General features: G+C 48.2%; 1 protein-coding gene across 1 annotated transcript; it reads right to left on the reverse strand.

Moving 5' to 3' along the window:
- Window positions 1-269: 269 nt before the first annotated feature.
- LOC132564153 (muscarinic acetylcholine receptor M5-like) lies at window positions 270-12,247 on the reverse strand. Its single transcript, XM_060228831.1, has 2 exons — window positions 11,554-12,247; window positions 270-1,060 (listed from the first exon to the last, which is right to left on the reverse strand). Exons 1-2 carry the CDS (start codon window positions 12,047-12,049, stop codon window positions 363-365), a joined length of 1,194 nt encoding a protein of 397 aa, XP_060084814.1. The 5' UTR covers window positions 12,050-12,247; the 3' UTR covers window positions 270-362.
- Window positions 12,248-12,968: the final 721 nt, after the last annotated feature.

Genomic DNA, 12,968 nt, shown 5'->3' on the forward strand with positions numbered 1-12,968 from the left:
GATGTATGTCAAACATCTAGGTTAATTTGTCGAAGGGTACTAGTTCTTCTGTGGAGCAAAAATCAACATTTTTCTGAGTAACTGTAGTCAAAATACTGGAAAAATTACGGGTAGCAGCATTTAAAAAAATGTGACGGTCGGGAAACTGGAAACAGTTTTTTTATATATATATATATATATATATAGGAATATTCTTTATTTTTTTAAATTTTATTCTTCTTTTCTGAAACAAAACCAATTAGAATTTGTCAAACCATTTATTACTCTCTTGTTCACGAGGAAAATTTTTTTCGAGGTTCGTTCATCATCTTTAAATGCCGCAATATCTGGTCACGTGACTTTAAAAACCTTTGCCAATTTGTCTATACGACATTACTGTCGGCGTATCCCGTCATCTTTGGTGTACCACTGTCCCTACACCGGAACAATGCTACGATTCCATACCGGAACTTCCTGTTCAAACATGTATATATAACAGAATTCATGAGACTGTTGCTAACGGCGATCCAACAGACTATGAATGACACTGTTACACTAATGGATATTGGCGAGAAAAGCCGAATAACCTCGACAACTAAAAATGGCATCCAGGAAATTCCAAACGCTAATACGATAGCAGATATTACCAACTTAGGTTTCAAAGATGGATGTTTAACAACAGAATGCAAATTTATCTGGACAAGTTTCATGTCCTTAACATGTTTCATTGAAATGCAGTAAAGTCTTATATTAAAAGCAAACACGAGTATAAAGCACGGTAACAGGTGCACCGAGAGCAGGATGAAAGTATAATACAAGTTCGCTTTCCAATTAGGACTGCATAAAAAGGCACCATCTATATAATAGACATCACCCACATCCGGCAGCAACATGGGCAGGTCAATAAGTAGGACGCCGAGCCAAACCAGACCAATTATTCTGTGGGACATCCGGTTTGTCATCCAGGTCACGTATTTCATTGGTTGTGTGACTGACACCCAGCGGTCAACGTTGAGGACGAGCAGATTCCACATGGACAGGGAGGTCGCGTAGAAAAACATAAAACCCACTCCGGTGCAAACTGTAATGGGAGAATAGTAATAGAAATAGCTTAGTGTAATACAATAGGGCCAATGGGGTTGTATCGCTCACCTTGGACAAATACCACGACCCTGCTTCATAAGTTCATCAGAAACGGTTAAGTGTTTTACCATATTTCGTCCATTCAGGTAGGCCGTATGAATCGTATCTGCTGCCAAAGTATTTAAGATCTTAAGTGACAACTAGACTTGCCATTTATGCCTACTTCCACAATGTTTCGTATCTTCTAATGTCTCCTTTGACATTGCCTCGTTTTGGAATTTAGTTGTGCTTTGGGTTCTATCCCTGGGCCGAGACAAACCAGAGACTAGTGAGCAAGACTTTGGGTTCTGCCCCCGCGCCCAGTCATACCACAGTCTAGTGAGCAAGGCTTGGGTTCTGTCCCCGGCCCCAGACACACCAGAGTCTAGTGAGCAAGGCTTTGGGTACTGTCGCCGGGCCCAGACATACTACACTCTAATAGGGAAGGCTTTGGGTTCTATTCCCGGGCCGAGACATACCATAGTCTGGCTTTGTAATCTGTCCCTGGACCGAGACAAACCAGAGTCTGGTGAGCAATTATATGGGTTATTTCCCTTGGTCTAGATTAACCTGAGTCTAGTGACCAAGGCTTTGGATTCTGTCCCATGGCCAAGACATACTACAGTCTAGTGAGCTGGGCTTTGGGTTCTGTCTCCGGGCCCAGACATACCAGAGTCTGGCTTTGGATTCTGTCCCAGGGCCGCGAAAAACCAGAGTCTAGTGAGCAAGACATTGGGTTCTGTCCCTGGGACCAGACACACCAGAGTCTTGTGAGCAAGGCTTTGGGTACTGTTTCCGGGCCCAGACATACTACACTCTAGTGAGGAAGGTTTTGAGTTCTATCCCTGCGCCCAGACATACTACTGTTAAGTGACAATGCTTTTTGGTCTGTCTCCGAGCCCAGACACATCAGAGTCTAGTAAGCAAGGCTTTGGGTTGTGTCTCAGGACCGAGACACACCAGAGTCTAGTGAACAAGACTTTGGGTTCTGTCCCCGGGCCCAGACATACCAGAGTCTGGCTTTGGATTCTGTCCCAGGGCCGTGACAAACCAGAGTCTAGTGAGAAAGGCTTTGGGTACTGTCTCCGGGCCCAGACATACTACACTCTAGTGAGGAAGGGTTTGAGTTCTAATCCCGGGCCGAGACATACAAGAGTCTGGCTTTGTATTCTGTCCCTGGGCCGACACAAACCAGAGTCTGGTGAGCAATTATATGGGTTCTTTCCCTTGGCCTAGATTTACCTGAGTCTAGTGACCAAGGCTTTGGGTTCTGTCCCATGGCCAAGACATACTACAGTCTATTGAGCAAGGCTTTGGGTTTTGTCCCCGCACCCATATATACCAGAGTCTAGTGAGAAAGACTTTGGGCTCTGTCCCCGGGCCCAGACACACCAGGGTCTAGTGAGCAAGACTTTGGGTTCTGTCCCTGGGACCAGACACACCAGTCTTGTGAGCAAGGCTTTGGGTACTGTCCCCGGGCCCAGACATTCTACAATCTGGTGAGGAAGGCTTTGAGTTCTATTCCCGCGCCCAGATATACTACTGTTAAGTGACAATGCTTTTGGTCTGTCTCCGGACCCAGACACATCAGAGGCAAGTAAGCAAGGATTTGGGTTCTGTCTCCGGACCGACACACACCAGGGTCTAGTGAACAAGACTTTGGGTTCTGTTCCCGGGCCCAGACATACCAGAGTCTGGCTTTGGATTCTGTCCCAGGGCCGTGACAAACCAGAGTCTAGTGAGCAAGGCTTTGGGTTCTGTCCCCGGGCCCAGACATACCTGAGTCTGGCTTTGGATTCTGTCCCAGGGCCGTGACAAACCAGAGTTTAGTGAACAAGGCTTTGGGTTCTATCCCCGGGCCCATATAATCTACACTCTAGTAAGGAAGGCTTTGGGTTCTATCCCCGGGCCGAGACATACCAGAGTCTGGCTTTGGAATCTGTTCCTGGGCCGAGACAAACCAGAATCTGGTGAGCAATGATTTGGGTTCTGTCCCTTGGCCTAGACATACCTGAGTCTAGTGACCAAGGCTTTGGGTTCTGTCCCATGGCCAAGACATACTACAGTCTAGTGAGCAAGGCTTTGGGTTTTGTCCCCGCACCCATATATACCAGAGTCTAGTGAGAAAGACTTTGGGCTCTGTCCCTGGGACCAGACACACCAGAGTCTTTTGAGCAAGATTTTGGGTACTGTCCCCGGGCCCAGACATACTACAATCTAGTGAGGAAGGCTTTGAACTCTATTCCCGCGCCCAGACATACTACTGTTAAGTGGCAATGCTTTTGGTCTGTCTCCGGACCCAGACACATCAGAGGCTAGTAAGCAAGGATTTGGGTTCTGTCTCGGGACCACACACACCAGGGTCTAGTGAACAAGACTTTGGGTTCTGTCCCCGGGCCCAGACATACCAGAGTCTGGCTTTGGATTCTGTCCCAGGGCCGTGACAAACCAGAGTCTAGTGAGCAAGGCTTTGGGTTCTGTCCCCGGGCAAAGACATACCAGAGTCTAGTGAGCAAGACTTTGGGCTCTGTCCCCGGACCGAGACACACCAGAGTCTGGCTTTGGATTCTGTCCCAGGGCCGTGACAAACCAGAGTCTAGTGAGCAAGGCTTTGGGTTCTGTCCCTGGGCCCAGTCATACCACAGTCTAGTGAGCAAGGCTTGGGTTCCGATTCCGGGCCTAGACATACCTGAGTCTAGTGACCAAGGCTTTGTATTCTGTCCCAGGGCCAAGACATACTACAGTCTAGTGAGCAAGGCTTTGGGTTCTATCCCCGGGCCCATATAATCTACAGTCTAGTGAGCAAGGCTTTGGGTTTTGTCCCCGCGCCCATACATACTACAATCTAGTGACCAAGTCTTTGGATTCTGTCCACGGGCCGAGACAAACCAGAGTCTAGTGAGCAAGGCTTTGGGTTCTGTCCCCGGGCCCAGACATACCAGAGTCTGGCTTTGGATTCTGTCCCAGGGTCGTGACAAACCAGAGTCTAGTGAGCAAGGCTTTGGGTTCTATCCCCGGGCCCATATAATCTACAGTCTAGTGAGCAAGGCTTTGGATTCTGTCTCCGGGTCAAGACAAACCAGAGTTGAGTGAGTAAGGCGTTGGGTTCTGTCCCGGGCCCAGACATACTAGGGTCTAGTGAGCAGGCTTTGGGTTCTGTCCCCGGGCCCAGATACCACAGTCTAGTCCCCGGGCCCAGAGTCAAGGCTTTGGGTTCTGTCCCGGCCCAGACACACCAGAGTCTAGTAGGCAAGGCTTTGGGTGCTGTCTCTTCACTCAGACATACCAGAGTCTATTGAGCAAGACTTTGGAATCTGTCCTTCGGCCGAGACATACTACAGTCTAGTGAGCAAGGCTTTGGGTTTTGTCCCCGCGCCCAGACATACCAGAGTCTAGTGAGCAAGGCTTTGGGTTCTATCCCCGGGCCCAGACATACTACAGTCTAGTGAGCAAGGCTTTGGGTTCTGTCCCGGGCCCAGACATACCACAGTCTAGTGAGCAAGGCTTTGGGTTCTATCCCCGGGCCCAGATAATCTACAGTCTAGTGAGCAAGGCTTTGGGTTCTGTCCCTGGGCCCAGACATACTACAGTCTAGCGAGCAAGGCTTTGGGTTCTGTCCCGGGCCCAGACATACTACAATCTAGTGACCAAGTCTTTGGATTCTGTCCACGGGCCGAGACAAACCAGAGTCTAGTGAGCAAGGCTTTGGGTTCTGTCCCCGGACCGAGACACAGCAGAGTCTAGTGAGCAATGATTTGGGTTCTGTCTCCGGGCCCAGACATACTACACTCTAGTGAGGAAGGCTTTGGGTTTTGTCCCCTCGCCCATACATACTACAATCTAGTGACCAAGTCTTTGGATTCTGTCCCTTGGCCGAATCACACCACAGTCTAGTGAGCAATACTTTGGGTTCTGTTACTGGGCCCAGACATACTACAGTCTAGCGAGCAATACTTTGGGTTCTGTCCCTGGGCCCAGACATACTACAGTCTAGTGAGCAAGGCTTTGGGTTCTGTCCCTTGGCCGAGACATACCAGAGTCTAGTGAGCAATACTTTGGGTTCTGTCCCTGGGCCCAGACATGCTACAGTCTAGCGAGCAAGGCTTTGGGTTCTGTCCCTGGACCGTGACAAACCAGAGTCTAGTAGGCAAGGCTTTGGGTTCTGTCTCTTTACTCAGACATACCAGAGTCTATTGAGCAAGACTTTGGGTTCTGTCCTTCGGCCGAGACATACTACAGTCTAGTGAGCAAGGCTTTGGGTTTTGTCTCCGGGCCCAGACATACTACAATCTAGTGAGTAAGGCTTTGGATTCTGTCCCTTGGCCGAATCACACCAGAGTCTAGTGAGCAATACGTTGGGTTCTGTCCCTGGGCCCAGATATGCTACAGTCTAGCGAGCAAGGCTTTGGGTTCTGTCCCCGGGCTCAGACACACCAGAGTCTGGTGAGCAATGTTTTGGGTTCTGTCCCCTGGCCCATATATACTACAGTCTAGTGAGCAAGACTTTGTGTTCTGTCCCCGGGCCCATATAATCTACAGTCTAGTGAGCAAGGCTTGGGTTCCGATTCCGGGCCTAGACATACCTGAGTCTAGTGACCGAGGCTTTAGGCTCTGTCTCTGGGCCCAGACATACTACAGTCTAGTGAACAAGGCATTGGGTTCTGTCCCTGGGTCAAGACAAACCAGAGTCTTGTGAGCAAGGCTTTGGTTACTGTCCCAGGGCCCATACAGTCTAGTGAGGAAGGCTTTGAGTTCTATCCCCGCGCCCAGACATACTACAGTCTAGTGAGCAAGGCTTTGGGTTCTGTCCCGGGCCGAGACATACCAGAGTCTAGTGAGCAAGACTTTGGGTTCTGTCCCGTGGCCCAGACATACAAGAGTCTAGTGAGAAAGGCTTTGGGTTCTGTTTCTTGACTCAGACATACCAGAGTATATTGAGCAAGGCTTTGGGTTCTGTCCCCGCGCCCATACATACTACAATCTAGTGACCAAGTCTTTGGATTCTGTCCACGGGCCGAGACAAACCAGAGTCTAGTGAGCAAGGCTTTGGGTTCTGTCTCCGGGACCAGACATACTACACTCTAGTGAGGAAGGCTTTGGGTTTTGTCCCGGGCCCAGACATACACAGTCTAGTGAGCAAGGCTTTGGGTTCTGTCCCGGGCCCAGACATACTACAGTCTAGTGAGCAAGGCTTTGGGTTCTGTCCCTGGCCAGACATACCAGAGTCTAGTGACCAAGGCTTTGGGTTCTGTCCCGGGCCGAGACATACCAGAGTCTAGTGAGCAAGGCTTTGGGTTTTGTCCCCGCGCCCATACATACTACAATCTAGTGAGCAAGACTTTGGGTTCTGTCTCCGGGCCCAGTCATACCAGAGTCTAGTGAGGAAGACTTTGTGTTCTGTCTCCGGGCCCAGACATACCAGAGTCTAGTGAGCAATACTTTGGGTTCTGTCCCTGGGCCCAGACATGCTACAGTCTAGCGAGCAAGGCTTTGGGTTCTGTCCCCGGGCTCAGACATACTACACTCTAGTGAGGAAGGCTTTGGGTTCTTTCCCTTGGCCTAGACATACCTGAGTCTAGTAACCAAGGCTTTGGATTCTGTCCCGGGCCCAGACATACCAGAGTCTAGTGAGCAATACTTTGGGTTCTGTCCCTGGGCCCAGACACTACAGAGTCTAGTGAGCAAGGCTTTGGGTTCTGTCCCTTGGGCCCAGACATACACAGTCTAGTGAGCAAGAGGCTTTGGGTTGACCAAGGCTTTGGGTTGTGTCCCTGGGCCCAGACATACCAGAGTCTAGTGAGCAAGGCTTTGGGTTCTGTCCCTTGGCCAGACACATACAGTCTAGTGAGCAAGGCTTTGGGTTCTGTCCCCGGGCCCAGACATACTACAGAGTCTAGTGAGCAAGGCTTTGGGTTCTGTCCCTGGCCCAGACATACCTGAGTCTAGTTAGCAGGGCTTTGGGTTTTGTCCCCGCGCCCATACATACTACAATCTAGTGAGCAAGGCTTTGGGTTCTGTCCCCGGACCGAGACAGACCAGAGTCTGGTGAGCAAGGCTTTGGGTTCTGTCTCTTGGCCCAGACATACCAGAGTATATTGAGCAAGGCTTTGGGTACTGTCCCCGGGCCAAGACATACCAGAGTCTAGTGAGCAAGACTTTGGGTTCTGTCTCCGGGCCCAGACATACCAGAGTCTATTGAGCAAGACTTTGGGTTCTGTCCTTCGGCCGAGACATACTACAGTCTAGTGAGCAAGGCTTTGGGTTTTGTCCCCGCGCCCATACATACTACAATCTAGTGACCAAGTCTTTGGATTCTGTCCACGGGCCGAGACACACCAGAGTCTAGTGAGCAAGACTTTGGGTTCTGTCCTTCGGCCCAGACATACTACAGTCTAGCGAGCAAGGCTTTGGGTTCTGTCTCCGGGCCCAGACATACTACACTCTAGTGAGGAAGGCTTTGGATTCTGTCCCTGGGCCCAGTCATACCACAGTCTAGTGAGGAAGGCTTTGGGTTCTATTCCCGGGCCGAGACATACCAGAGTCTGGTGAGCAATGATTTGGGTTCTGTCCCTTGGCCTAGACATACCTGAGTCTAGTGACCAAGGCTTTGGGTTCTGTCCCCGGACCGAGACACACCAGAGTCTAGTAGGCAAGGCTTTGGGTTCTGTCTCTTTACTCAGACATACCAGAGTCTATTGAGCAAGACTTTGGGTTCTGTCCTTCGGCCCAGACATACTACAGTCTAGTGAACAAGGCTTTGGGTCTGTCCTGGGCCAGACATACCAGAGTCTAGTGAGCAAGGCTTTGGGTTTTGTCTCTGAGCCGAGTCACACCAGAGTCTAATGAGCAAGGCTTTTGGTTCTGTCCCTGGGCCCATACATACCGGAGTCTAGTAAGCAATACTTTAAATGCTGTCCACGGACCGAGACACACCAGAGTCTTGTCATCAAGGCTTTGGGTACTGTCCTCGGGCCCAGACATTTTACAGTCTAGTGAGAAAGGCTTTGGGTTCTGTCCCTGGGCCCAGACATACTACAGTCTAGCGAGCAAGGCTTTGGGTTCACCCGGGCTCAGACACACCAGAGTCTGGTGAGCAAGGTTTGGGTTCTGTCTCCGTTCCCAGACAAACCAGAGTCTAGTGAGCAAGGCTTTGGGTTCTATCTCTGGGCCGAGACATACCAGAGTATATTGAGCATGGCTTTCGGTACTGTCAGAGTCTATTGCCCAGACATTCTACACTCTAGTAAGGAAGGCTTTGGGTTCTATCCCCGGGCCCATATAATCTACAGTCTAGTGAGCAAGGCTTTGGGTTTTGTCCCCGCGCCCATACCTACTACAATCTAGTGACCAAGTCTTTGGATTCTGTCCACGGGCCGAGACACACCAGAGTCTAGTGAGCAAGGCTTTGGGTTCTGTCCTCGGACCGAGACACACCAGAGTCTGGTGAGCAATGATTTGGGTTCTGTCCCCTGGCCCATATATACTACAGTCTAGTGAGCAAGACTTTGTGTTCTGTCTCCTGGCCCAGACATACTACACTCTAGTGACCAAGGCTTTGTATTCTGTCCCAGGGCCGAGACAGACCAGAGTCTAGTGAGCAAGACTTTGGGTTATGTCTCCTGGCCCATACATACTACAATCTAGTGACCAAGGCTTTGGGTTCTGTCCCCGGACCGAGACAGACCAGAGTCTAGTGAGCAAGACTTTGGGTTCTGTCTCCGTTCCCAGACAAACCAGAGTCTAGTGAGCAAGACTTTGGGTTATGTCCCCGCGCCCATATATACTACAGTCTAGTGAGCAAGACTTTGTGTTCTGTCTCCGGGCCCAGTCATACCACAGTCTAGTGAGGAAGACTTTGTGTTCTGTCTCCGGGCCCAGACATACTACACTCTAGTAAGGAAGGCTTTGGGTTCTATCCCTAGTGGGCAAGGCTTTGGGTCATGACCCTACAGTCTAGTGAGCAAGACTTTAGTGAGTCTAAGGAAGACTTTGGGTTCTGTCTCCGGGCCCAGACATACTACACTCTAGTGAGGAAGGCTTTGGGTTCTGTCCTCGGACCGAGACACACCAGAGTCTAGTGGGCAAGGCTTTGGGTCATGTCCCCGCGCCCAGATATACTAGAGTCTGGTGAGCAATGATTTGGGTTCTGTCCCCTGGCCCATATATACTACAGTCAAGTGAGCAAGACTTTGGGTTCTGTCTCCTGGCCCATACATACTACAATCTAGTGACCAAGGCTTTGGGTTCTGTCCCCGGACCGAGACAGACCAGAGTCTAGTGAGCAAGACTTTGGGTTCTGTCTCCGTTCCCAGACAAACCAGAGTCTAGTGAGCAAGACTTTGGGTTATGTCCCCGCGCCCATACATACTACAATCTAGTGAGTAAGGCTTTGGATTCTGTCCCTTGGCCGAATCACACCAGAGTCTAGTGAGCAATACTTTGGGTTCTGTCCCCGGGCTCAGACACACCAGAGTCTGGTGAGCAATGTTTTGGGTACTGTCCCCTGGCCCATATATACTACAGTCTAGTGAGCAAGACTTTGTGTTCTGTCTCCGGGCCCAGACATACTACACTCTAGTGAGGAAGGCTTTGGGTTCTATTCCCGGGCCGAGACATACCAGAGTCTGGCTTTGTATTCTGTCCCTGGGCCCTGACAAACCAGAGTCTGGTGAGCAATGATTTGGGTTCTTTCCCTTGGCCTAGACATACCTGAGTCTAGTAACCAAGGCTTTGGATTCCGTCCCAGGGCCAAGATATACTACAGTCTAGTGAGCAGGGCTTTGGGTTTTGTCCCCGCGCCCATACATACTACAGTCTAGTGAGGAAGACTTTGTGTTCTGTCTCCTGGCCCAGACATACTACACTCTAGTGACCAAGGCTTTGTATTCTGTCCCAGGGCCAAGACATACTACAGTCTAGTTAGCAAGGCTTTGGGTTTTGTCCCCGCGCCCATACATACTACAATCTAGTGACCAAGGCTTTGGGTTCTGTCCCCGGACCGAGACAGACCAGAGTCTAGTGGGCAAGGCTTTGGGTTCTGTCCCCGCGCCCATATATACTACAGTCTAGTGACCAAGGCTTTGGGTTCTCTCCCCTGGCCCATATATACTACAGTCTAGTGAGCAAGACTTTGTGTTCTGTCTCCTGGCCCAGACATACTACACTCTAGTGAAGAATGCTTTGGGTTCTATTCCCTTGGCCTAGACATACCTGAGTCTAGTGACCAAGGCTTTGTATTCTGTCCCAGGGCCAAGACATGCTACAGTCTAGTGAGCAGGGCTTTGGGTTTTGTCCCGGCGCCCATACATACTACAATCTAGTGAGCAAGGCTTTGGGTTCTGTCCCCGGGCCCATATATACTACAGTCTAGTGAGCAAGGCTTTGGGTTCTGTCCCCGGGTCCAGACACACCAGAGTCTTGTGAGCAAGGCTTTGCGTTCTGTCCTTGGGCCCAGACATACTGCAGTCTAGTGAGCAAGTCTCTGGGTTCTATCCCTTGGCCAAACCACACCAGAGTCTTGTGATCAAGGCTCTGAGTTCTATCCCCGGGCCGAGACATACCAGAGTCTGGCTTTGGATTCTGTCCCTGGGCCGAGACAAACCAGAGTCTAGTGACCAAGGCTTTGGATTCTGTCCCTGGGCCATGACAAACCAGAGTCTAGTGACCAAGGCTTTGGGTTCTGTCCCCGGACCGAGACACACCAGAGTCTAGTGGTCAAGGCTTTGGGTTTTCTCCCCGGACCGAGACACACCAGAGTCTTGTGAGCAAGGCTTTGGGTTCTGTCCCTTGGCCCAGACAAACCATGGCATATTGAGCAAGATGTTGGGTATTTGAATTCTGTAACATTGAATATTAACCAAGATAATCAAATTTCGCAGAATATGTCGGGTATTTTCCAATGACCCTATTGCACAATTAATGCCATGACATCAAATTATTCCTCGTTAGAAGTCGTTGCAAAAGGAAATGTTGCCACGGACGTTTAGACAAACGGTCTGGCGGTTTGACGAAGGACGCCGCGCCACAGCATATGCTCATTTAGAGCCTCGAGGTAGGTGAGTTTATAGTACATTGTTTCTGATACAAACTTTACGTAATATCTGAGACTTTAATTCAAAATGTTTACAAAGAAATATCTGTTAGATATTTCAATTGTTGCAGAAATGGTTTGTAAAGACGTAGTTGATGAAAATCACTTTAAATGTTCCTGCATTATTTTGGTAATGTATCTGAAACAACTGTCAGGAATATCGAGGTAAAGAACTCAGAGATTGATGATCCGATGGTAGACATAGTAATCAGATTATGGGACAATTTGAAGTCTAAACATACTGGAAGCGGATGTAGAAAGTGATAACATTACTTTTTTCAAAGATGATTTTCATATATTGATTGGTCTTTGATAGAATTTTCATTTTTCTGTATCATTTACTAAATTCACCAAGAACGTACCCGAATCAGAAAAGGCCCAATGATCCTGTAGAGAAGACACAAAGGAAAATATAACCAGGATTCCCACCATTAAATCAGCTGTTGCTAAGGAAATGAAGAAGTTTCCCGAGGGAGTCCTCAATGATTTTGTTCTTAAGGTCACCACAATATTAAGCACGTTCCCGAGAGTAGTACACACCATTATAATAAAGATAAAGATCACCTTCACATAAAACGAGTAAAAATGATGGTCGGCAATTTCCGTATTCTGTTCGGTAAAGTCCGTATAATCATTGTATGTCGTTTTCGGTAACGTATCCTCAGTGGTATGCACATAAACGCCAAGTTGTGGTGGTTGCCATGGTCTTGAAAACCTAGTCACGTGATCTGCGGACATTAGGATCACATCAACTGCTCCAATTTTTTTAACAGAATGAAGATGCTCGTCAGTTCGGACAGCATGAGCCCACTGAAAAATCGTAGAGAAATATTCACTTAATGATAAAATAGCTGACATCTATCCGTTGTTGTATCCAGCTGACATAATCCTACCACCAAAGTTAGGATACACAAGTCTTCACATTATATGTGGTTTAAACGCCACTAAAATGAATTGGTTCCATCCTAATCTGTGTCTTGTGGGACGAAATTTAATTAGGTGTGGTGTCTCGTTGTAAATGCCATCAGATTTATGTATCCTAATCCATTTCAATGAAATCAACTTGTAAATTGGATTCCTGTACATCGACATCTAAAGCGCTGACCTTTAACTTAGCGTGTACATACGGTAAATGTTTATACTCAACCTACAAGTATGATACACTTATAGCTATTACAACACTCACGTAACTGCCTATGTACACATCTGAATGTTTAATGTAAATTTACAGATGTCACTTAATCACAAGAAGAGCGTCTTAATTTTAAAACAGCTTTTAGATTTATCAGAAATATCTTTTTACTGCACGAGTTTTATATTACCGTCAGGTTAATTATATATTTTGAAACGTACTTAAAGGAAAAACCAACATTTTTTTAAATACCTGACAAGGATAACTCGTAGACAAATATATAACTTAACACAAAACACACTAAACATGTACTTACTATGGACGCATATTTAGTTCGGTCAGTGACGCCATAGATCGCTGTATCTCTGTGACACATTTCATGACCATTCGCAGCTGACCATTTTTGACTTAAGTTTAACCCTTTTGACCTCAGCTTCAATGACGTAATCGATTATTTTGCATTCCACTGCGGACATCCTCTGCTGACGTAATACTCAAGAAAACACGTGGCATCCCCTACAGCTGTAATCAGGTTACATTCAATTCAGTATCTGCCCGAATATCGATTGATGATAAATTGACTAACCAACTGTAATATTTTTATTTTATCTTTATTTCCGGCAAAACATCATTAAAAAGAAATCC

The sequence above is a fragment of the Ylistrum balloti genome, unplaced genomic scaffold (assembly GCF_031769215.1).
Source record: "Ylistrum balloti isolate Yb309-2 unplaced genomic scaffold, AGI_CSIRO_Ybal_v1 Utg372016, whole genome shotgun sequence".
Taxonomy (NCBI): Eukaryota; Metazoa; Mollusca; class Bivalvia; order Pectinida; family Pectinidae; genus Ylistrum; species Ylistrum balloti.

Bases quoted from the DNA above. Each gene is read 5' to 3' on its own strand.
- LOC132564153 (XM_060228831.1), bottom strand. From the start codon at position 12,049: ATGTCAGCTATTTTATCATTAAGTGAATATTTCTCTACGATTTTTCAG. The intron at 1,061-11,553 runs GTACGTTCTTGG...CTCCCATTACAG, and splicing joins TTGGGCCTTTTCTGATTCGG to TTTGCACCGGAGTGGGTTTT.